This window comes from Thermothelomyces thermophilus, chromosome 1, assembly GCF_000226095.1.
Source record: "Thermothelomyces thermophilus ATCC 42464 chromosome 1, complete sequence".
Lineage (NCBI taxonomy): Eukaryota > Fungi > Ascomycota > Sordariomycetes > Sordariales > Chaetomiaceae > Thermothelomyces > Thermothelomyces thermophilus.
In genome coordinates this window covers 7,403,840-7,428,704 of record NC_016472.1, presented here as the reverse complement: position 1 = coordinate 7,428,704, position 24,865 = coordinate 7,403,840, and the positions used below count along the sequence as shown (strand labels likewise).

The window sequence follows — 24,865 nt, the reverse complement described above, 5'->3', positions numbered from 1 at the left end:
GTCAGGCGGGCCAGACGGGTTTCCCGTGGTAGCGTGGTTGAAAGCGTTGGTGTGGTGTTGGGACAACGAAACGAACCAACGACCTCTTTCAAATCCAGCGACATGGAGTTCGCACGGGACCCCGGCTGCCCGGCTAGGCCAACTGTGTCTCTTCCCCTTTTTTGTGTTGGTGCTCATCTGTCTGCCTGCCAGCCTGCCTCCTTGCCCGTCTGTCCGTTACGCGGCGTAGCTACCTTGCCTGGCCCCGTCTCGTGGGGTGTACGGATTATTGTGTAAACGTACCGTTCGTGATTCACGTTTGTACCAGCATCGGAGTCTGGCCTATGCCGTTTGTTACAGATCGAACTTCACAACGCACGGAGGAATTGTTTGACCAAGTTGATGAGGAGATGTGTTGCCAAGTAAAAAGGCCGAGGCATTGTTGATTCAGCCTATGGTCCTTGGCTCGAGGGTTCGCGATGCGGCGTCACTGACGGAACATGCGATACAAAGTATATTTACTTGACCGCTTGGGGGTAAGACGGAGCAAGACGAAGCCACGAGAGACTTTTCCAACTGTCTTGAGCTGCCGATATCCACGGCTTGCTTCCGTTGCGGAATGAACGCAACGCAAGCTCTTGAAAATGCTAGTGAGACAGGCACATCTCCGGTGAGGAAGCGACTCTCTTGGGGGATCGTCAAACGTCGGAGCAGCCAGAAAGTAGAACCAACCAACATGTTTGCCGGATCCCACGGGCTGAAACCTTCCGAAGCCCCCAGGAACGAAGGATCTCGGTGGACGATTCTGCTCATAACCACCGTGGAACTGGAGGGGCGCGTCTAAGACCTGTCATATAAGGAGAGAAACAGCAATTCTCGGTATGAGATCATTTAGTTTTACATGACCTAGTGTTGGATCAAACGACAGAAATCACAATTTGTTTTTCGTTCTTCCGAATTTTGCCCATCGCGCCCACGCCTGACCACTTGAGCGAAACACGGCTGCCGACCAACCAAGGCGGCCACAAGAGCAAAGCTAAACCTCGACAGCTATGTTGGCCTAAGAAGCCATGTATGTAGAAGCATCGATGCCCTCCTTGGGGAATTCGCTGAATTGGAGAGTTAGCAGGTGGTCTACCGCAGTGAATGAATGACAACAGGGGTACATACGGAAGAGCGACCTCGAAGCGCTTCTCGATTTGTTGCAGCACCTCCTTGTCCTGGTCGCTGCTGACAAACGAAATGGCAAGACCCTTGGTACCGAAACGGCCGGCACGACCGACGCGGTGCAGGTACGAGTCGGCATCCGCGGGCATGTCGTAGTTGATGGCGAGGTTGATCCGCTCAATGTCGATACCACGGCCGAAGACATCCGTAGCCACGCAGATGCGCTTGTTGAACTCCTTGAACTCCTTGTACCGACGGATGCTTTACACAAGTCAGTATCGGCAGATCTTAAACAGCACCGGAGACAATACAAACATACCGCTCCTCCTGGCTGATGCCAGAGTGGACAGCAATCGACGGGAAGTTGCACTCGCGCAAAAGCTTGTCAAGCTCGGTGGCACGAAGAGTGCTCTTGACGAAGATGATGACCTGGTTGAACTGGAGATCGTCAAGCAGCTCGTTCAGCTTACGGTTCTTCTCCCTCTCCTGGAGAGCGACGTAGTACTGCTGAAGACCGTGGAGCGTCAACTTGGTGTCTTCGTCGACGTAGTGCTCCGTCGGATTCTGCATGAACTTCCGGCAGATCGGCTTGATCTCGTCAGAGAGCGTAGCGGAGAACATCATGACCTGCTTTTGCTGCGGGGTGGCCCGGAAGATCTCCTGGACATCGCGGCGCATATCTTGCTCAAGGTTAGCGGGACGAGGATATTTTTTTTTTTTTTCGCAGCAAGGTACAATTACTAACCAATCTGATCAAGCATCTTGTCGCACTCGTCCAGGACAAACATGCGGACGTTGCCCAGGCGCAGATGCTTGTCACGAACGAGGGCGTTGAGACGACCAGGTGTGCCGACAATGATGTGAGGGTGCGTCTCCTTGTTCTTCAAGATCTCCTCGTCCTTTTGGATGGGAGTACCGCCGTAGAACACGCCAGTCTTGATATCGGGCATGTACTTGCTGAACCGGTTGTACTCGTTGCGAATTTGGAATGCCAGTTCACGGGTGTGGCACATGACCAGGACCGAACACTCTCCGGCGACCGGCTCGACTTGCTGAAGGGTGGTGAGAACGAAGACGGCGGTCTTGCCGAGACCAGACTTCGCCTGGCAAATAATATCGCCGCCGAGCATTGCCTGGGGAATGCATGTCTGCTGAACTGTAGTCGGGGACCGCATTAGAATCGGATACGCAAATGTGACGGGTACGGGCGGACGGGATGCTCAAAGGAAAAACGAGGCCCGTCCATCATCGCAGCGAACTGTAGCAGCTACTTCTCCCCCACAGTCTCTGCACCGCCCAATTATCCAGAGACTCTTTCAACCACCGACTGAGCCGTGCGCGCAGCGTGATGCTGCACTGCCACAAGTGGTGCGATCACGATACCCGTCGCCGACTGCCTCGAAAGAACAATCGGCGGCAATTGAGTCGAGAGCTAGTCCCCATAATGGGGGTCCCCCGATGAGTTTGGTGCATGGTGCTCGGAAGCATCCATCAAGCGACCTCGCCACTTGCCAGATGCAAACTCAGCCCAAGCTCTGACGATCGTCATCGGCGAAGGCTTGCATGCGCCAGAGCTCAGCGGCATCCCGGAAGGATGACCCGTCCTCGAAAAAATGGGAACAGCCGAACAATCCAATGGCCCGTGGCGATGACCAATCGCCATTGTTCCCATGTAGCGCGCTTCGCAGATTTCGCACCCCGACAGTTCTTGCTTTGCGTAGCCTTTTTTGCCTTTGGTTCTTGCTTGCGAGATGGACGGACCCGTGGAAAGGGCAGGAGGGACTTTAACGATAAGCTGGGGATGAAACTTGTCAGGACTAACCCTCCGACGGATGCTCGAAGCCGCAGTCGGCGATGGCGCGAAGGAGCTCAGGCTTCAAGAGGAAGTCGCGGAAACCAGTCGAGTGAATGCCGACATAGGAGCCCTTCTTGTCGACGTTCTGTGTAGCGGCCGCAGCATCTCCCTTCTTTCCGTTGGAGGTGGGGGCGGCGGTCTCGTTGTTGAGCTCGTCATCAGAGTAGTCGATAAGATCCTCTTCGCCAGACATGTTGGGCGATTTTACTGCCGGAAGGGAACGCGACTGGGTCGGGAAAACGAAGGGAAGTGGTCGGGGAAAAATTAGGCTGTTGTCGTGAATCCGGTAAATCAACTGCCGGAGATGAGTTAACGACAAGAAATGATCGCGATTGTGTGCCGAAGATGGGTACGGCCTTCCAGGTGTTGGTGGAATGAGTTGGTGATGGGAAGTGCCAGGAGGCGAAGGAGAGGAAGAAAGCGAGAACAAGCTTCAAGGCTGGCAGCGGCACAGCCTCAAAAATCTGGGCTCGGTGATCAGCGCACGAACTAGCCCATTGTGGCTTGGAAGCTGTGCGACCAATGACTGGGATATGGGGAAGGACGCACTGGCCACCTGCATGGTTACTTTAGGTATTTGTATTTTTCATCTCCAGTTTTCGGTTCTGAGAAGGCAAGTTCAGGCACCCACATCAAAAACCCAAACAGTTTGACTCAGCCAAGAACCCTATTAGGTAGAGTCATGGCCAAGGGAAAATCCGGCGGCGGTGTTCAAAATAAGGCCATTTACTCGCGCATTTCCTTCCTTCAACAAGCGGCTGTCACCCTCGCATCAATTTCGGACCCCTTCGCGGATAGTGAAAGGTCCGAGGCCGCAAATACTTCGTTCTCCGACGAACCCACTTCCGTTAGAGCTTTCAATGTCGTTGGCTCCGGCAGAATGGGTCTCGACGGTATGAGCAGGCGGCTAGCGACCGATTTACGCGCAGTCTCCCTCAAAACCAGGATTCGGCTCAAGCCGGCAGTCAAACGGACCATTTGCAAATTTTGCGACTCCGTACTCATTGACGGACAGAGCTGCACTTCCACTGTCGAGAATAGGAGCAAGGGAGGCTCGAAGCCATGGGCTGACGTGCTGGTGCGCAAATGCCATACGTGTGGTAGGGAAAGGAGGTACCCGGTCAGCGGGGCGAGGCAGAAACGGAAGACCGAGCGAGGGCTCGACGGAAGCAACGGCAACTCGCAGAAACAAAATCGGAAAGATGTATGACGGTCTCTTAATCTCTGAAACTGAAACTGCCACGATTTCGATTCAGAGCCGGAGTGACAGACCAACAAGCGAGGTCCGACAAGCTCGAGTCGGGAAGTACGGCTGGCGCTATGCTCGGCGGCCCTGTATGCGCCGCGGAGCCCTCGGAAACCTCAACGGTCACTGTCCGTTAACACTCACCAATCTGCATCATCGCCCGAGATGTCAAGCCGCCTAGTCTCGCAACCTCCTATTGACAGCCTTGAGATCGGACTACAGTCTCTCACAAGGATGGCGGTCACTGCTTCCCAGCACCTGGGCCACTGCTTGTTTGGCACCTCCATCCATCCTCAGAATACCCTGTGGGCGATTGGGGTGCTTCGAGGGCCTCGGAGGGGCGGGATCCACCAGAGGCTCTCGCCGGTGCCGTCATACGCAGCCGTTCCTCCACTCTTTGAGCCGTTAACGTATGGCTCTGCGGCTTGCCCTCTGATGGAGAATTTGCATCTCAAAGCAATGAAGTCTAGTTATTCTGTTGCTGCTGGACTGACTCTTCCCCGAGAACTTTGCTAGCAGCCATGAACCTGTTCCAAGTCAACAAGCGCCCGGCTCCAACATGAAGACGCGTACGTACATTCCGGCATGCCAGCTACCCAGGCCCCGCATGGATTCGGCCTGAACGCTCGTCATGCGCAACAGGTTTTCCGTGTTAGCCAGGTTTGCGGATAGTTGAGCCAATTGAGACTGGAGTTGGGCCTGAAATCCGAGGGTCAACAATGGTTAGCATGTCCCAGTGAAAAGTTCAATCTGCTGCACTGGCGGAAGGCTGGGTTGACGGATGATGCGGTTGAGCTGAGCAGAGATAACATGTGAATTTCTAATTTTGTCCCCTCCCTCCACCCTCGGAGAATAAAAGAGACGGGAGCTGAACGCACCAGCTGTCTTGCTTTCACTGCGCTTCCCGACGATGCCATGGATTGGCGTGTTGCCGTATTTGTGTTGAAGTTGCGTGTCGCCATGATCAGACAACTGCCGCGATGTGGCTGCCGGAAGAGGTTTCCAGACGAACAAGTATTTTTCGTAGTCGAAGTCACTGGACGCCAAGTTGTCACGATACCATCCACATTGTGTTGCATCTATTAGTAGTTGTTGTATGTAGATGAAGCCTGTGGTTTCCTGCGTTTGGGTTGTTTGTGGATAGGTGGAGAGCGGGGCAAGCAGTGCATGAACCCAACTCTTGATTGGCGCGCCGCCTGGCAACCACCCCCTAGTTAAAACTATTTACAGTGCGTAGTCCGTAGTAACTTGGTAATATGAAAAGCGACATAGCGGAATCAGAGAGAACAGCGGAATCAGAGAGAACAGCGGAATCAGAGAGAACAGCGGAATCAGAGAGAACAGTCCTTCCAAAGAAGGAATGTATCTGCAGCGTAGTCATGGTGGTACAGGTCTAAGGTACGGAGTAGACATACACTGCCGCACAAGGCTGCGACTCGGAACGTGGTCCATCTTTTTCTAAGGCTATCATCAAAGAGTGAATCCTGGATGGCGTACATACTGTATATACAGTATGTCTGTCCATACATATCCGCCCCGTACACGTAGTTTGTATGGAGTCCAATGTGGTGCGTCCATTCCGTGCACTGCTCTGTATGGTGCCAACAATGATCTCAACGCATGACAGAAATCCGTCGCTCGTCTTGATATTTTCGAGTTGTCTTTAAGGTGGAGAGGAACCCACGCGGCGCTTATGTAGGGATTACTTGGTGGAACTTCACACGAACGGCTGTCTCCGGGCTGAGCGCTGTCTCCGGGATGAGCGCATGCGTCAAGGGGAAACCTCTGGCGAGCCCCCAGCCGCAGCCGAAGCCGTGCGATTTGGCGGCTGGAGCGGAAGCGAGCGAGCCGCCCAACGCGATTCGAGAATATGCGCTGAGCGGTTGCCGAATGGAGGAAGGTGCGTGTCGATGCCTGATGCTGCAAGGGTAAATTTACTAGTGTACTAGGCTTTCAGTCCCCAACAACCAACGCGTTGTTGCGTGAGAGGAAGGGGGAGCAGGGGCAAAGGATGGATAAGATGACGTGCGGAAATCCTGGCCGCGTTGTTTAGCTTTTCTGGGCGCATTCGATCCTTCTTTCTCTTTTAGTAACTGTAGCCAGGCTGCCCGGCGAGGCAGGAACTCGAAGATGGAGTCACCGGCGACAGACAGGAAGGGAGTTCCATTGCTCCACGCCGGGCAGGCGGCGGAAGAAATCCGGATCCCGGAGTCGTCACCACGGGGCTGGTCGTGGGAGATCCTGGCCATGATCGCCAGCTTCGGGTGCACGGCTAGCATCGTGGCCATCCTCGCCGTCATGGACGACCGGCCGCTCGCCGACTGGCACTTCTTCCTCAGCATCTCGGCCACGATTGCCATCTTTGGCACGGCGCTCAAGTCCACGGCAGCCTTCGCCGTCGGCGGATGTGTCAGTCAGTACAAGTGGCTGCACTTCAAGTCGTCCCCGCGCAAGCTGGTCGATCTCGACCTCATTGACGAAGCGAGCCGCGGGCCGCTCGGCTCGCTCGTCCTCCTCGCCAGGCGCCCGATGGGGCTGGCGAGCATCGCCGCTGCCGTCATCCTGCTCGCGCTGGCCGTTGAGACTTTTGTGCAGCAGACCGTCACCCTCACCCCGCGCAACGTCGCCGTCGACGATGGGAACGCCGTGCTCGGCCTCGCACACACCTACAACGGCGGTGCAAAACCGATTAGGAGCTCCATGGGCGTTATCAATTTGAGCCGTGAGTGTTTGAGTGTTTCCTGAACTTTCTCCTGCTTCCTGCTCCGAGCCAAGTTGGTGGGGGATCAGTTTTCTGACCCGTTGATCCGTTCTCCAGCTTCTACCGTCGATTTGTCCGTTCAGGGGGCCGTCTACCGAGGCTTGTTCCACCTCGATTCTCCGGCGGTGTTCAACTGCACATCCAGCTGCCGGTGGAACAGCACGTATATCTCTCTTGGCTTTGCTAGCACTTGGTATGACTTTCCCCCCCTCCCCAAATAAAAACACAACAAAAACAAAACAAAATAAAACAAACAAACGAGCAAGCAAAAAAGAGCTCCTTGCTCGCTCAGAGGCGAGCGGTTGGGCATACTCCCGGGCTGTTTCCGACGCTGCGCTCATGGGCGTGCTATGCTGACATTGTCGGAACAGTACGGACGTGACGGACGCGACCCTCAATCTCCCTCCGGGTGCGGAACCGGCTGAGCTCGACTGGCACAACAGCAGCCTGACAACTCCCGGCGGTGTCAAATTAGATGCTTCGTACTCCCCAACGTCGTGGCAAACTGTCATCAGCGTTCGCGGCATCTCTCTCCTAAAACCAAACTCTACCTGGCTTAGTGAAGACGAGGTGATTACTTACATGCCTCCTGAAATTGCGCGCATCGGGGTCTTGAGGGCAGATGTCCTGACTCCCTCCTGGGTTATCAGAACGGACACCCTCGAGATCGTCGAATGCGACATCAGACTCGCGGCATACGCCTACTCCGACCTGTCCTCCACGGGCAACAACCTGACCGAAAAGCGACAGCCGATCACCCTCAACCGAGGCGTCGTGACTTTTGTTGACAACGGTACCCACGCGGACAAGCTCGTTTTTGACCAGCCGCCGCTTCCCGTTCTGCGGGCCTCGGTCCCAGACATCGTGGCGCTCGAGGCCCTCTTCACCTCGAGCCGCTTCGGCGGCAACATCTTCGACGGCGAGACGGCCCCCACCCAGAACACTTCGGGCATGGGCGACGCCTTCCGCTCGGGCAGCATCGCGAAAACCTTCCAGGACATGGTCGACAGTATGACGAACCAGCTGCGGGCGAGCTTCGACGTCAAAGCCCAGGGCCAGAGCATCAAGCAGGTCGTGTTTGTACGGATCCGGTGGCCGTGGCTTGCCCTGCCGCTCGTTGTGCAGATTCTTTCTGCCGTGTTCCTCATCTTTGTCTTGGTCCAGAGCAGCCAGACAAAGACCCTGCCGCTGTGGAAATCGTCCACCACCGCGGTGCTGACGTACGACATCAGGGAGGACGAGTCCGGGGTGGGAAAGCTGGGAACCGGTGTCCTGTCCAAGAAGGAGCTCAAGGCCTTGGTCAAGTCGGTCGAGGTCAAGCTGGAGCTGCCCGAGCAGATGATGGCTGCAGCGACCGGGACGACAAGCAGTGACGAGGACCGCAAGGCGGACCTTAAGGGGTCGCAGAGCCATGTCTACTCGATGCCCAAAGCCGGGGTTTAACTGACCGCGGAGATATGCGATTCTATCTTCCTTTCAATGTACATGTTTTTATCACAATGAACATACATGTATAGATCGCTCTCCCGTGTTGGACTGATGATTGCATCTTTGCATACATCAAATCTTGCCCCGAGTTAGAAGCCGGGTGTCTTCTCGGCTCGGGCACAGTATTAGCGGTGGCTATGGGCTATAGTCCACGTCCACCTGCACAACAATCTGAACTCTTTAGTGGGTTCCTCGCAGAGAGTAAACATACACAAGGAGAGCAAGGTGGGTAAAAAAAAAGGCAATGCACGGAGCATATACCCTCACTTCAAATGCCAATCTGATCCACTCGGGTTCTGGAATCTATCTCGTGCCGTGTGCTATGCTGAAGGGTGCATTGTTATCGTTTAAGACCACCCTCTTTTAACGCTAGCTTGGTGCTCTCTCAGTAAGCAATACACGAGCCTGTGTAGGTAAGGAGAATCCTGTTTCTGAGAACCCGGAAAGACATAAAAAATTCTCAAATGGCTTTGGAGCTTCATACTCTCCTACCTGTGCCGCGAGAAGCGTGCGGTATTGTGGTTGAATCCCTCTCGCAGATATGGAGAGCTGGCGGTGAGGAACTCGGCATCCATCCACCCACCCATCTATTCCGGAGGCGAATTCAGTCAAACTCAGTCGCTGCCCCGGTGATCAAACTCCAAACCCACCACGGCTTCCCAGCGGCCTTGCAAAACCATCACCAGGTGGTGTTGCCCACGGCACATCCGGGGAAGCCGGCTGCACACCGTCCCTCCCGGTGGTATTTTTACCTTGATCGCCAGAGTTAGGAACGGGATAGCACGATTCTCTTCTCTCCTAAGGGGGAGGTATTGTTGGCTACATATGGAGAATGAAACCAAGTTCCAAGCCGCATGACACAATACACGATGCCACGAGGAACGAAGGGAATCATAAAAAGAGGGGGGTGAAACGCGAAGAGACCGGAGTAACAAAGGGAAAGAAGAATGCCTATGTACTTCAATACAGGAGACTCAAAAGAGCCAAAAAGAAAACAAGCCATAATCGCTTTCCCCTTCCGGACCACACCTCGACCCTCCTCTTCTTCCCTTGCCCATGACTTCGAGCAACACCCGCACACAGATACACTAGGGATTATGGAGTAATTGCTCTCGCGCGCGAAGCTGTCGCAGCGAGATGCCGTCTTCTTTGATGGTACTGAATAAGCCAAAAGATGCTTTCCCTCCCTTTCGTCTCGTTCTTTCGCAACGCAAGCCGAACCCAACCGAGCCAACCCATACCCGCCGTCTAGAGAAGAAAAGGAAAAAAAAAAAGGAAAAGAAAGAGGAATAAAGAACAAAAAGAAAAACAAGAATCCAGAGTTGCAGCAGCTGCATTGTCTCCTGTCATCCCACCCCCCGCGCCTGACCCGTTTGAATCGGGGTCATTTTCCGTATCTGCATGGGATATACTCGTGTTATACCAAAACGACATGCCACCCTTTCTGTTGTATGGTATGAAAGGAGCCAGAATTAGCGGCTCAAGAAAGCTCGGGAGCTTCGTAACGTCCTTGACCCGATGCGGCGGCTCGTCTCGCCATGCGACCTGAGATGTGCTGGTCGAGGCCATAGATCGACGTTTGGCGCCCTCCCCCCCCTTCTTTGTTCCCGATGCAGGCCATGCCGGCCCCGCCCGGTGTGTTCAGCGGACGCCGATCGGCGGGCGAGGACCTAAGCTAGTCTGGCTACTGTGAGCTGACGGCTCCGAATCGAGATTTGTGGAATCACCACTGCCCGCGCTAGCGCTCGCACTGCCGGTCAGACTTCGTGCACTTCTCGACTTAGGTGGTTGGAGGGCGCTCACCCCAGCGTGCTGCTCGACTTGATGCGGCGCAACATTGTTGCCGTGACCAGGTGGGTAACGGGGCATGGGCTGCTGGACGCCCTCGGGCGGTGATGGCCGCCCACCGTTCTGTTGTTGGGGGGGTAAACCATTCGGCGGCGATGGGCGGCCGCCGGGGACGCCGCCGCGGATTGACGGGCTATACGGGTTCCCGCTTACTCGGCGTGGACCGCCGCCGTTCACGCCCGTGGGCGGAGGTCCGTGGCTGTATTGTAGCTCGTCTAGGCGGGCAGCTGTGAGCGAATTCGCTCTCGAGCCTGCGGCATGCATGGCCCCCCGATCCACGTCCCCGTACCGATTCGAAGTGAAGCCTAGGAGGGGATCATCCATAATGTCCGCATTGACGGGTGGCGCCGCCATGACTTGGCTAGACCGATTCCTCCCAAAGCTAGGTCGGAACCTGCTGCGAAAGGACGAGACCTCCTGCTCGGGATTCTTGCGGAACTGCACGGGGTTGGTGCCCAGGACTTTGCGGTTTTTCCTCGAGGTAACGCTCATCATGTCGAAGTTATCAGGGTCGATCATCGGCGTTCCGATTGTGGAGTGGGGGTCGAAGTAGTCATCGTCGTCGTCATCGTCGTCGTCGAAGCCTCCACCGCCGGCTCGCGAAGGCGGGGCAGACGGCCCTCGTCTGGGACCCGGGCCCGGACCCATACCCTGGCCGGCACGTCGTAGCCTCATTTCCTGCTCTTTGAGAGCAAGTTCTTTCTGCCGCAGTTGCAACTCCTTTTCCCTCAGAGCGAGATCATGGGCGGCGTAGCCGGCCTCGCCACCTTCTGGGATGTCATCGTAGAGCACAAGGTGGCTGAATTCCTCCAGATCGGCGCCCTCCATAGAGCCTCTCCTTGACGGAAGACGTGAATTTGGCCCCGGCCGCGGATAGCCGTTCGGCGGCCCACCATTCGTCGGCGGCGGAGGGCGGCGCATCCCTGGGCCCGGTGGCCCCATCGAGGATCCGCCCCTCGGACGTGATCGCGGCATGCCGTTTCCGTTTGGCATCCCGTTGGGCATCTGTCGGGGAGGGCCTTGCGCCGACATCCGGGGAAGCGGGGACGGAGTAGCGGCGGGCGATCCCGGCTGGGCTGGCGCTGGCACCGAGGTGTCGATCTTTGGCCGGTTCCGGTTGACCAAGTTAAGGTTGTGAAGGATGGCATACAGAGTCTCGACCCGAGGCACGCTAACCTTTGCATCTTGGGATAACCGGATAGGGGAGCCGAGGTATGTCTCAACTTCCATGGGCCGCCTCGCCATGTAATCCTGCCACATGATGTTCTCGGCACTTGATTTGGAATACTCATTGATGATGTTTTGCTTGAAATCGGGGGGGAACTTGCAGCCCTGAGCTTCCGCCAATGCGATCAACTCGTCAATGATATCGGAGACGAGTTTCGACACGCCGACCTTCTCAAGCAGCGCAGCGTAATCGGGCGTTTCGAAGATTACTGTCAAAGGGTGAAAGGCAATTGGGCTGAGAGAAGGTTAGATGCAGCAGGCCAAAAGAAGATTTCAGAGAGGATCAAGATAAGAAGAAGAGAGAAAAAACGTACCCAATCACCCGCTCGTACTGCTGTTGACGGATGTTAGGGGACACCTTGCAGTCGACTTGGCCGGTGTTCAGGGTCATGGCTAGAGCCTGCGCCATGTCTTCTTGTATCGTGCGCGGGATGTTTGGGTTCTCGTTTGCTGGTCCAACCCACACTTGGGTCGAGCTCTTGTGCTCAAACTCGCTTGCGCTGAGCTGGGCGAGCTCGGCGCCGCAGACGAGCGAGAGGACCACATTGGTTGGGAATCGCTCCTCAATCGCCGACTCGAGACCGAGCGCATGTGTTGTGTTCACAAGGATGCATGTGTGCTGGGGAGTAACGACTGCATCGATGACCGAGGCCAAGTCGTAGATGTCAGGAAGCGCTTTTATACAGAGTATGACGTAGTCGAATGCGCCTTCTCGGCGAGAGGCAGCCTCCTCCGGAGTCCGCACAACTGAACCCAATCCTTCGGTCAGCATCTTGCACAAGACCGTGGGGGGACATCGCAAAACCACATGAGGGAGCGGCGACGGCCAAGGAGGAGAAGAAGAAAAAGGGGGGGGGGTAACAAACCATGCCGAGGCTTAAACCGCTCGTTGCCAAAGTCGGCCGACCTAATAAAAAAAAGGCAAAGCGGTTAGAAAGAGCGGTTGTTTAACAGGGCAGGACGCGGGTGGCGTACTTGAAGGATATCCCGTATTGCGACACATGCTCGAAGCCGGTCTTCCAGACGAGAGTGACGTCGCAGGCATTAGACGCCTGAAGTCTCCATGACAGAAATGCAGATACCGGGTTGCCGCCCACTGTGACGACGTTCATTAGCTCATAGTCCGACATGTCTGCCAGTGCGGGGGAGGGCGCATATGCAGCCAGCACTCCAGCCGTCTCGGAAAGTCTGGGGAGGGGGAAACGAGTGTGATGGTGACGAGATTGCGGTTGGAGAAACTCGGAGGGACAGCAGGTTTAGGCGTTTAAGATGCGATGCCCACTCTTTTTGGCTCTTTTTGGGCACTTGGGTCGCGGAAACGCAGGATCCAGCTCGCGCTAGGCTGCGGACGGCAAGGGGACACAGAGGGCAGGGCGGAGAATCGGTAGAGGAACCAGCCGCAGTAGTTGGGACGACTTACCTGAAAGGATCTTGAGTCGGGGTGTCAAGGGTGCCATGGTCGCCAGGTTGAGGCCTGATCCGGGATAGTGGGTCGACGTTCCACTGGCGCAATCCAAGTGCTTTTTCTTTTTGCGGCTTCAGCCTTCCCCTTTGCACGTTTTCCTCCTCCCTCCTCTCGCCTGGTCGGTGAATCCCTCTCCTGCACCCCACGGGCCCGCGCTAGCGGTCTCTACGGGGAAGTGCTGATCTTCGGGAGTGGGGGATTGTCGAGGCACCGGAGGGGTCGACGGTCGCACCCGCGGGCCGGCCACTGGGGTTGCAAGGCCGGAGGTCTTGGGAATAACGATTGACAGCAGTCACCCGGGCCAATTTCTCTCACTTTTCAGCTTCGTCAAACGGGCGTTCGAGCTTGACCAGGACGCCGTCGCGGCCGCCGCAGCAGCAGCAGCAGCAATAACAGCAGCAGATGTGCCGTGCACGCCTCGCAGTGAACGCGGGGGGCCAGCTAGCTGCGCGGGCTAGCGCAGGGTCCACGGTCACCGGTCAGCACAACACTGCAGCGAAAACGAGTGTGGAAGAGGCCTCGATGGGATGTGTACTGTAGCCGTGTGGCTGCCACAGGTCCAGGGTTCCTGGGATTCGAGAAGTCGGTTTCGGGGTGGCTGCGGACGAGGTGCTAGTCGCTGTAGCGAAGGCGGTGACAAGAGACCACGGGCGGTACAGGAGTGTGGTGTCTTTGTACGCCTCGACCGCGTGCTGCAGTTTCACAATTCCACAGCCGGTGCCGTATCGTGGCGGTCCAGGCTGGGCCGAGAGTATCGCGCCGGTGCGAAAGCTGTTTGACAGGTAACGAGCGGACGAGCAGGACGAGCGAACGACGAAGGGGCGGGCGGCTCCGGTTCGATCTTTCGAGAGGTTTGGCCGAGCGGCGTTGCCGTTGCCGTTGCCGTTGGTGCCGGACTGGAGGCTGATGGGTGCCCGGAAGTGTCGGTTGGTACCCGCAATGAAGCCCCGTTGAAAAAAAAAAAAAAATAATAACACAAAACCGAGGATGCGGCAAAGCGGAAGCCCGCAGACACCTATTCACGGTATTGCTTATAGAAAAAAAAGAAAAAAGGATCACGTTGACGCGAGTGGAGGTTTGGCAAGCCGTGGAAACGCTGGCCGGGTTGCTCGTTTTGCCTGCGGAGTGCAGGTGTTTCTGCAACGGTCGATTTTCCTTCCAGGGTTATTTCGCCTGCTGGCCGTCACTGACAATGCCGGGCATGGGTAAGGTACCTTCAGAGTATGTCTGTATGTACACGATTCCGTACAATGTATGTAATTCGCACTCATACACCCACCTGTTAGCTTGTGGCAGGAAGGTGGAACAGGCAGAACAAAACGAGAGTGGGCAGTTCTCGGGTAGGAAAAGCGGCCTCGGGCACGGCGCAACAGGTTCTGGAAGGCACGCACACAGCGGACACGGCCCGGGGCAAGCACCCTCCATCCCACCGGGACAACTCACCCAGTTAGGACACGCTCAGGTACCTCAGGTGCGTTATTCTACTCCGTACCACGCCCATGCAAACTTTGTACCCCAAAAGTTTCCCGTTTGGCAAACGCGTCCCCCCACCTCCCGGAGCTCGCACCGTATCGCACTTTTCTGGACGTTTCCCGTATTCGAAAATGGGATGCTTGGTCTGGAATGCAGCCGAAGCATCGGGATTTCCAATCTCCTACACAAGCCCGTGTCCAGAATCCGCACCTTGCCAAAGCCCCATGCTACACGACCGCCGCAAACCTTGTCCGTCTGGCCATTCGCGACCCACTTGCCGGGGGGGAGGGGGCTCGATCGCTCCTTTCACTGTCCGATCCAACGGAAAAGAGAGAGAAACATTGGAGTTCGCCAACTTGGTTTGGGCACTGTCAAGGATCAGGGATTGCCTGCCCGTGACGCGGTTCTCGGTGTGGCTTGGACGTTGGAATCCACACACCACCGGCCTCGACCAATGGCGAGAACTCGGATGATCTTGGCTGTATATTCCAGGGGCATGAAGAGGACGGGAAGTTATTGACAAGAAACAGAAAGAAACAGGGCAAAGCAGCAAAAGAACTGAAAGTGCAAAAGGAACTTGTAGACATTTGAATTCGTCTGAGGCACGTAATAACTATGTGCAAAACACGATATGCTGTTGCCCATAGTAACGGTACTCCGTAGTGTATGCAGTTCTCTTTCGAAAGCTGTGTCCTTCCCCGGGCATGGAGCCTCAAGTTGCACCTTGCGATGTACACCCACAGCTTGGACCAGATCATCAACAGCTGTGATGGAGATGCCAACCAAGTCCAGCAGTCCGCACGGTCAGAGATTCAGCGTCGTGATGGAAATGTTTCGGGGCTTCTTGCTTGATCATTAACCTCCCATTGGTCTCGAATGGTCGCATTCTCCCGACTGTTTATTCGAAGGTGGGAGATGAGGTGTCAACCTGCAGGTTTCAGCAGGAGACCTGCGTCAGTCCAGGCCCGCCGGACGCCGTTAGGGTCCTGCAAAGAAACGGAACTCCTCCGTACGTCCGTACAGTACCTTACTTCGCACTGACAAGTACGTCACCCTACGCTGTGGATAGGTGCAGGGACTATACAACATGCTTGTAGTAATATATGTACAGAGCAAAGTATTTTGGCATTTTGAAGAACAGTCTCCAGCTGCCAACCGTCGCGCGCGCGTGCATACCACAGTACGCTCGCTGCACGACGGAGTCATCCGTTGAGCGGTACTTCGTATATTCGTGTATGTCTCCTCTGATATTTAGCGTGTAGCAGGGTATCTCTTGGAACAGCGTCGTAGCGCAATGCAGTCGGTGGGGTTGGCCGGGAACTACCTCCAGCTGCCAGCCCTACACGCACTACGGAGCACACCCATTCGTGATTCCAAGGATTCGTCGAAGCCGTCTATCCATTGGTCAACGCGCGGCCAGGGTGATGCTGAATGGGGGGAGGACGCGGCAGAATGAGCTGAATGATGATGGTATTTTTGACCCCTAATGTATAGTACTAATTAATGAGCGGGTCTATGCTGGACTGCACTGCTGCGTACCTGTTCACCATCCCGCTCTTCCATCACGCAGCGATTTATGCTTTTCCCAGTTGTGATGGGTGTTTGGATTGCGCTGCGATACGCTATCAATGTCTTGGGTGTGCAGCCTGAAGATGTACACTACAAGATTTACACCTTCAGCATTATGAAGCCTAGTGCGGTACTTGCGCCAATAGGAGATTTTGCGGGCGACCCATGTACCACGCTAGGATTCATAATGCTGGAGGAGGTGTACCAGGTAGTCCGTACTTTTTTTTGCGTGTGTTGTATCCAGATGGCGATGTCCTTGGCGCGAGGCATCCAATCAATGGGCTCATTGGGCGGCGCGCTTCACGAAGACTTCCAATATCCAATATCGGGCCCTGGTCGAGCTGGACGATCGCACATATCGATGACGGAGACAGCTTGGCAGTGCACAGCTTGCTAGGCCGCGTTGTTCAATTGGCGATGACGCAGTTGTGGAGCGCTCGTTAGATGCCCGTTGTTCCGTGCGAAGGCCCCACTTGTGCCTGGCGAAGCCACCTGCCTCCGAAAAAAAAAAAAAAAAAAAATAATGTGCGGAAAGACTGAACTCGACGAGACTCCGTGTCTGCTCCAGGCTCCTGAGAGGCTGCGCCTTTTTGGTGTTGCACATACAGTACATACGCTTTAATGCACCATTAGACTCTGTAGTGTACCGGAGTACTCGAGCCCGTTCCGGGGCCCAAGGAACGATTCAACAAGAGACCCGCGCGTGGAAAATTTCTCGTTGACTACTGTGTACATAGTACGGTCCGGTCTGATCCGCACTAATCCGTACACTAGCGTAGGTTGCAAAAGGCACCACGCCCCTCTCAAATTTGGCACGGAGCATTTCTTTCAGTGGAAAGTTAGTTATCGAACGGGAACCTCCGGCCGGATCACCCGATGCGGCCAGTGCTCGCGGCCAGAATCCCCGAAAGCCACCAGCGGAGTACTACCCGGTGGTTAGTGCTGACTAATTAGTTCAGGACTACCACCTGTCTCCCGACAGGTGGGGCCAAAACCCCCGGACATGCCAATATAGCCGGACAGGTATACGTCCAAATCCGCGTCCAATTTTACCAGCCAACTCCCTATATTCGAAGACACAACCACTGCCACAAGCCTAGTTAAACCTACTCTCCTATATACGATGCCTCTGACTGACCAAATCCAGGAACCGGCTAGTATACGGGCCGCCAAATGGCTCCTTGCCGCTCAAGCTCGCCACCGAACTAGCCGTTTACCCCTTAGAAAGCAACCTAGTATTTAGCACGCGGCTTAGCTATTTAAGACTAGAAAGACCTAGGTTAGCCGGCACTTAAAGTCTTTAAAGAATACTAGAGTTCTAGCTACTAGTAGTAACGTAATTAGAAGACCTTGGTCGCTTTGAAATGACAAAGATTCGGCCCTTGAAGGATACACGTACTAGCTTATCGAATCTGGTTCTCTTGCTACCAAAGATCTTCTCTAAGATGTTACTAACCGTTTACAGGTACATCGCGATCCTCCCTGCCTTCCTATCAATAAGTACTAGTAGTCACGTTAGAAATAGGATTATCTATAGTTTCAGCCGACATTCTTTAAACTAGTCAAAGTAAACCAACTCTCGGCCGAGTGTCACGAGCCAACCATATACCGCGACCCGGTAGGGCGCAGCAGACTAAACGAGCCACCAATCAAGAAGGGCACAGAGCAAGGCTAACACGGGATCGCTAGGGAGCACGGGCTACCACGGGCGAACAATTGCCAAAAGAGAAGGATAGCAGAGGATAGCTAGCTACTAAAGGCGATCCTAGGGCAGGCTAGAAGGGGACTATAAGCGACCGACAGAAGTATATATATATATAAATAATCACTCGTTTTGGTAGACTCTAGGAGTTTACTAGTAATAGTAACTTATAATTATAATACTTATACTAAGCATTGTTAACTACTATAAGAGATAACTTTAGTGTTATTATAAACCCTTTAGCTTTACTAAATCCCTTAGACAACCTATATACTTATCTTGCTTAACCTACCTTTATTTAAACCCTTTTAGAAGAAGTCTAAGTTAGGTTCGTTATATATTGCTATTACTCCCTTTATTCTATTATAGTTTAGGATAAAGGTAATTTTGACCTTGATATCGATATAATTACTAACGTTATAGCTAAATAGCTACTTACCTAGCTTAGTTAACTCCATTAGTAGATCTAAGAGTTAGATTAGAGAGATAAAGTTACTTAAGCTTGGATTAAGAAACTTAAAAACGGTAAAAAATATTTGTAGAAGCTAGTTAACGAGGCCTATATTAAAATTAAGGTACTTAAGAGCGCTAAAGTAAGTTATATTAAGATCAAACTACCTAGTAAATATAGAGGAACTAAGGAGGATCTTATAGAATTCTTAATAAACCTCTAATCTTACTTTTGGCTTAATGATAATAAGTTTCTAGACGATAAAGCTAAAGTCCTCTATATAGCTACGAGACTAGAGGGTAAGGCACTTAGATAGTTTAAGCCTATATAGAACGACTATCTTACTAACGAAGACGAAGATAACCGAAACGCGTTTATATAGGCAGTCTTTCGATCCTATAACTATTTTAAAGAAGAGCTTTAGAAGGTTTTTAGTAACAAAGATAAGAAGATTTATATATAAGAAAGACTTACTAATCTCTAATGGACTAAGTTAGTAGCCTCTTACGCTATATGGTTTAGATAGGACATATTTAAGTCTTAGCTTAATAATAAGGCATTAATATAACTATTCTATAATAGCTTAAAGGAAAAGGTTAAAGATAAGCTATATAAGTATGACTAGCCTAAAACCCTAGATAAATATATTATATAGGCTATTAGGATCGATAATTGACTCTATATATAAGAGTAGTAGAAACGAGATTAAATAAATAGAACTATAGTTAAAACTAATAATAAGAAAAAACAAGTATACGTTAGTACCTTGTATAGGATATATCCTAGAGCTATAGATATAGATATAGCATAGAAGCAAGACAAGAAGAAGATGACTAAAGATAAGTCTAACGTTACCTACTATAACCATAGAAAGAAAGAACATTATAAATAAAAATGTCAAAGCCTAAAGAAAGACTAGAAACTAGTCCCTAGAAAGAAAATTATAGCTATTGACAAAACTACTAAGGATATTATCGAAATAATAGCTACAAGCTATAAAGATAGAGATAGCGATATAGATAGTCTCGGATATAATAGCAATAGTAAAGATAAATAAGCACCGTACTCCGAACTAGTTATAGTAGACCTAGAGATAGGTCTTGCCAAATAGGATATGGTAGGAGAATATACACTACCAATTTCGATTCTCCTAGCCGTAGTAGGGTTTTATAGTTACCTAGAGGCAGAATAGATCGTAGACAACCGATACCTAAGGAATTAAGAGACCTAGACCTAATGTTCTATTCCTCTAGGAACAAATCGAATGGTCCCGTAACGAAGTTTTCCGGCTTAATATAGAACTACGCGAATAGGATAGACGCTTGATTTGACTTACCTAGTAGAGCGATAAGATAAGGGACAAGATAAGGGAACTCTAACGTATCGTAGAAACTATTAAAGGGGAATAGCCTATAATATATAATAGTTCTAATAGCTATATCAAGTATTTTAACGATTAGTAACTTAGCTATAATATATAGAACCCTAAGTACTAGTTTATACGTATAAACTAAGGAAAAGACAAACGTATATAGGAAAACTACTAGAAGAAATACTCCTACCTTAGCATTAGAGTACCTATAGTCTATATATAGTAGAAAGGATTTAGAAAAGAATTCTAATACCTTCTAGGTAACGCTACGTAACTATACCCACGATATAAGGCATATATATAAGTGCCCTAGTTCTAGTATATATTATATAAATGCTAATACTACTTTCACGATAAATTCGAAAACAACTACTAGCCGACCCGACAAGGAAATGAGGACAGAAGTCTCTGCCCTATAGAATAGGTCTATAATATAGGAAACAGAGCGGCTAAATTGCTCTAGAAGATCAAAGCCCGCGATCTAGAAGGCATTATAGTAGTTCCAAAACGAGCCTAGCCTAGGCACTATAGAATAGGACAAGATATATAGGACTCGTGCTAGAGTAACGATTACCTCTACCATATAGACGAAAAGAAATCGCGAATTTGGGAACTTTAGATAAAGCTATAGTATATATAACGGAAAGTAGAACGGACCTAATGGTAGAAAGCTACTAGCACTTAATGGCTTATAGAAATAAGTACGATCGATAAAGCTATTATTAGCCGAACAACTAAAGAGGTTAGTACTAACCTAGGAAACGGGTTAGGGCCCTCCGAGGGGCCCGAAAACCATTAATGCCTATATAGCGGCGAGTAATAGCATAGTATAGGAGGAACTAGCGTAAGAGACCACTATATCGAGACCTCCTAGTAGAAATATAGGAAATCGCTATAATCTTTGGACGACGGCGGCAAGATGAGCGATTATAGATAATAATATAATGGAAACAACACGAAATGCTTATACTAGTAGATAGTAGAGCAGAGATAAACCTAATTTCGCCGACACTTGTAAATTAGCTATAGATACCCTAGAGAATAAAGCGGAAGTATAGTATAGTCAAAGGGCTATTTCTAATATAATAGGTATATAGGGAAACTAAACTAATTAACATTACTATAGTAGGGAAAACTATGATAGTTATATTTAGTATTATAGATATAAGTAATAATAAAGATATAATATTAGAATTACTATAGTATAAAGATTATAACCTAGATATTAGCTAGAAGAATAGTAGCTACCTATAACTCTAAACGGAGTCGTATTCGACTAGTAAGATAGGGAGCACGTAAGGATTGTAAATAGACGATACTTAGGGGAAGATATATTCTATAGATCTACTACAAAAGATAGATAGTAGTAGGCAGACTACTATAGACTCTAGAAGAAGTAATATAATAATACTAACGTTATAATAGGAGGAACGAGCTAAACTACTAATAGCTATTCTCTCTGTTAACGAATATAGAGCACTATAACTAGAGTAATAGGTTGAGACAGGAGAAATTGCTAGTATCGCTATAGACGGAACCAAGTTCGTATACTATTAGAAAACTAAGAAACGAGACAAGACTAGGAAAGTACTAGAAGAATATAAAGGACACCTAGCATTCGAACCAAAGTATCTAGAAGGGTTACTAGAGTACGGCCTATAGGATTATAAGATCAAGCTTAAGGAAAGAGCATAACTAAAGTTCTTTAAGATTTACTATACAAGCTAGACTTAGAACGAAGAACTTAAGCGATATTTAAAGGAGAACCTTTAAAGAGAATATATCTACCTATCGACATCGCTAGTAAGCTACCTAATCCTATTTATATCTAAGAAAGACCGAAAGCTATAGTTATACGTCAACTATTGGTAACTTAATAAATGGACTATGAAAAACCGATACCTATTACTACTAATCTTACGGCTCCGAGATTAGTTAGTAGGAGCCTAATATTTTATATATCTTGACTTACTATCGGTCTATAATTATATACAAATTAAAGAAGGCAACGAGTAGAAAACGGCCTTTAGGATACCCTATGGTCACTACAAATACCTCGTCATGCCATTCGGACTTACAAACGTGCCGGCAACGTTCTAAGCCCTAATTGATCAAGCTATCTGCCCCTTTTTTAACAAATTTACGATATATTATCTCGACAATATACTTATCTTCTCTGAGACGATAGACAAACACCGGAAGTATATAAGAGTAATACTAGACACGTTATACGTATATAAGCTATTAGTTAATAAGGAAAAGAGTAAATTCTATATTAGGAAAATAGTATTTTTAGGATATAAGATATCCCTAGAACAAATCTAGATAGAACCTCTAAAGGTTAAAGCTATTAAGAATTAGCTATAACCGACGTTAGTTATGGAAGTACAAAGTTTCATCGGGTTTATAAACTTCTACTAGATGTTTATTAGGAACTTCGGAGCAATCGTATAACCTTTATACAAACTTACTAAGAAGAATACTAAATTCTAATAAGAAGAATAGCACAAGTAAGCATTTATATAGATCCGCGACACTATTACTAAAGATCTAGTACTAGTGCTACCAGACCCTAAGAAGCCATTTGAGGTAGAAACGGACGTTTCAGACTACGCTATTAGAGAATAATTAGGATAACGAAATGAACAAGGGAAGCTATATCCTATAGCCTTCTTTTTAAAGAAGCTTAATAGACTATATCTTAATTATCTAATCTATAATAAGGAACTACTCACGATTATTGAAGCTTTTAAGAAATAGTAATTATACCTTAGCGGTATAATTAAACTAGTATAAGTATATATAGATTATAAGAATTTAAGATACTTTACGATAATAAAGGAGCTTAATAGACAATAAATATAATAGGTAGAATTCCTTATAGAATTTAATTTTAAGATCTGCTATAAAAAGGGTAAAGAGAACGTACGAGCGGATGCCTTAAGCCGATAAACGGATTATATAGAAGGACAAACGGAAACAATGCTACCGTTATTTAAGGAACGAATAGACAGAACGCTATATTACGAAACGTAGATACCTATAGAAGACGATCTACTTGACTTATTCCTAGAATATTACGTAATCTTTTAAGAAGAAGGAACTAATAAGGTATAGTATTAAACAACACCTGGACTAGTGGTACCTAATGGAGTGGAAGAAAAAGATAGGAAACTCTGGTACCGAGGCAAAGCGTATATCTATAATAAAGATCAATAGCTATAAATGATTTAAGACCTCTACGAGTTAAAACTCGGAGGATATAAAGGAGTTACGAAGACCGTCGTATAAGTCAAGAAATACTATAACTTTCTATAGTTAACGGTATAAGTTAAGGAAGTCGTATAGAGCTATAATATCCATAATCAAAGCAAAACGGCATGATACAAGCCGTATAGGCTACTTTAGCTACTACTAATAGCCGACAAACTATAGAGTTTAGTTATAATAGACTTTATTACAAAACTACTAGAATCTAAAGATATAGCTATAGGGGTAATCTATAATAGTATTCTTACTATAGTAGACTATCTAACTAAATAGATATACTTCTTTCCCTATAAGGAGTCCTAGATAGTAGAACAGTTAGTAGATGTAATCTACTAGTAAGTCATATTAGTATACGCTTGGCTATAGGAATAGATTACCGATAGAGATACCAAGTTTATATCGAAGTTCTAGCAAGCATTAATATAATAATTAGGCGTTAATAGTAAGCTATTAACGGCATATTACCTATAGACTAACAGACAAATAGAGCAACTAAACCAAGTTATCAAGCAATACCTCCGTTCTTACGTTAACTACTAGTGTCACAGAAATATACATGCAGCTGCCGCCTAGGCCACCGACACAAACGGGCCAATCAAGCCGAAGAATGATGGACCAATCAGGACAGGATCACACTTGGCAAGAAACGATCCCAGCAGAGGATCACTAGCTCACGACGTGAGCCAGGTAAGCCAGTACAGAGGATCACCACGACCACTAGTAATCCTAGGATTATATATACATATAGATAGTTACTTGTTATAGTAGACTCTAGGAGTTTACCAGTGGTAACAATTACAATGACAGTACTTATACCAAGTATTGCTAATTACTATAAGAGATAACTCTAAGTATTGTTATAAACCCTTTGGCTTTACCGAATCCCTTAGATAACCTGCCTACCTATCCCGCTTAATCTACCTTTGTCTAAACCCTTTTAGAAGAAGTCTAAGCTAGGTTCGTCATACGTTGTTACCACTCCCTTTGTTCTATTATAGTTTAGAACGGAGGTAACCTTAACCTTGACATCGACATAGCTACTAACGTTACGGCCGAATAGCTACTTACCTAGATTAGTCAACTCTAGTAGTAGATCTAGGAGTTAGACTAGAGAGATAAGGTTGCTTAAGCCCGAATTAAGGAACTCGAGAACGGCAAAAAGTACTTATAGAAACTAGTTAATAAGGCCTACGCCAAAATCGAAGCGCTCGAGACTACTAAAGCGAGCCGCATTAAGATCGAACTACCTGGCAAATACAGAAGAACTAAGGAAGATCTTATAGGATTCCTGACAAACCTCTAATCCTACTTCCGGCTTAATAATAACAAGTTTCCGGACGATAAAGCTAAAGTTCTCTATATAGTTACGAGATTAGAGGGTAAGGCACTTAGATAGTTCGAGCCTACGTAGAATGACTATCTTATTAAGGAAGATAAAGATGACCGAGACGCGTTTACATAGGTAGTCTTCCGATCTTATAACCGTTTCGAAGAAGAGCTTTAGAAGGTTTTTAGTGACAAAGACGAAAAGATTTATATATAAGAAAGACTCGCTAATCTCTAATAGACCAAGTTAGCAGCCTCCTATACTACGTAGTTTAGATAGGATATATTTAAGTCTTAGCTTAATGATAAGGCGTTAATATAACTATTCTATAACGGCTTAAGGGAAAAGGTCAAAGACAAGCTATATAAGTATAACTAGCCTAAGACTCTAGACAAATATATTATATAGGCTATTAGAATCGATAATTGACTCTACATACAAGAGCAGCAGAAACGAGGACAAATGAACGGAACCACGGTTAAGGCTAATAATAAGAAAAAGCAAGTGTATGTTAGTACCTCGTATAGGACATACCCTAGAGCTATAGATATAGATATAACGTAGAAGCAGGACCAGAAGAAGACGACCAAAGACAAGTCTAACGTTACCTACTATAACTACAGAAAGAAAGGGCACTATAAGCGAGAATGCTAGAGCCCGAAGAA

The 24,865-nt window shown here is 49.2% G+C and overlaps 5 protein-coding genes across 5 annotated transcripts; 3 read left to right on the top strand and 2 right to left on the bottom strand.

Annotated features, from left to right (window-relative positions):
• Window positions 1–915: 915 nt before the first annotated feature.
• MYCTH_2298018 (uncharacterized protein) lies at window positions 916–3,481 on the bottom strand. The gene is made up of 5 exons (XM_003660071.1): window positions 2,969–3,481; window positions 1,892–2,302; window positions 1,466–1,826; window positions 1,150–1,407; window positions 916–1,088 (listed from the first exon to the last, which is right to left on the bottom strand). Exons 1-5 carry the CDS (start codon window positions 3,192–3,194, stop codon window positions 1,040–1,042), a joined length of 1,305 nt encoding a protein of 434 aa, XP_003660119.1. The 5' UTR covers window positions 3,195–3,481; the 3' UTR covers window positions 916–1,039.
• Window positions 3,482–3,642: 161 nt separating this feature from the next.
• Window positions 3,643–5,281, top strand: MYCTH_86355 (uncharacterized protein). Its single transcript, XM_003660070.1, has 3 exons — window positions 3,643–4,774; window positions 4,825–4,946; window positions 5,126–5,281. Exon 1 carries the CDS (start codon window positions 3,684–3,686, stop codon window positions 4,209–4,211), a length of 528 nt encoding a protein of 175 aa, XP_003660118.1. The 5' UTR covers window positions 3,643–3,683; the 3' UTR covers window positions 4,212–4,774; window positions 4,825–4,946; window positions 5,126–5,281.
• Window positions 5,282–6,219: 938 nt separating this feature from the next.
• MYCTH_2298011 (uncharacterized protein) lies at window positions 6,220–8,871 on the top strand. The gene is made up of 3 exons (XM_003660069.1): window positions 6,220–6,969; window positions 7,066–7,201; window positions 7,380–8,871. The coding sequence occupies exons 1-3, from the start codon at window positions 6,378–6,380 to the stop codon at window positions 8,449–8,451; spliced, it is 1,800 nt and encodes a 599-aa protein (XP_003660117.1). The 5' UTR covers window positions 6,220–6,377; the 3' UTR covers window positions 8,452–8,871.
• A 1-nt stretch (window position 8,872) lies between these two features.
• On the top strand, window positions 8,873–9,425 carry MYCTH_2298010 (uncharacterized protein). Its single transcript, XM_003660068.1, has one exon. The coding sequence runs from the start codon at window positions 8,961–8,963 to the stop codon at window positions 9,264–9,266; it is 306 nt and encodes a 101-aa protein (XP_003660116.1). The 5' UTR covers window positions 8,873–8,960; the 3' UTR covers window positions 9,267–9,425.
• A 712-nt stretch (window positions 9,426–10,137) lies between these two features.
• MYCTH_40668 (2-dehydropantoate 2-reductase-like protein) lies at window positions 10,138–13,028 on the bottom strand (the record flags this gene model as incomplete). The annotated part of the gene is made up of 5 exons (XM_003660067.1): window positions 10,138–11,806; window positions 11,886–12,318; window positions 12,438–12,478; window positions 12,547–12,667; window positions 12,992–13,028. 5 exons carry the CDS (start codon window positions 13,026–13,028, stop codon window positions 10,138–10,140), a joined length of 2,301 nt encoding a protein of 766 aa, XP_003660115.1.
• Window positions 13,029–24,865: the final 11,837 nt, after the last annotated feature.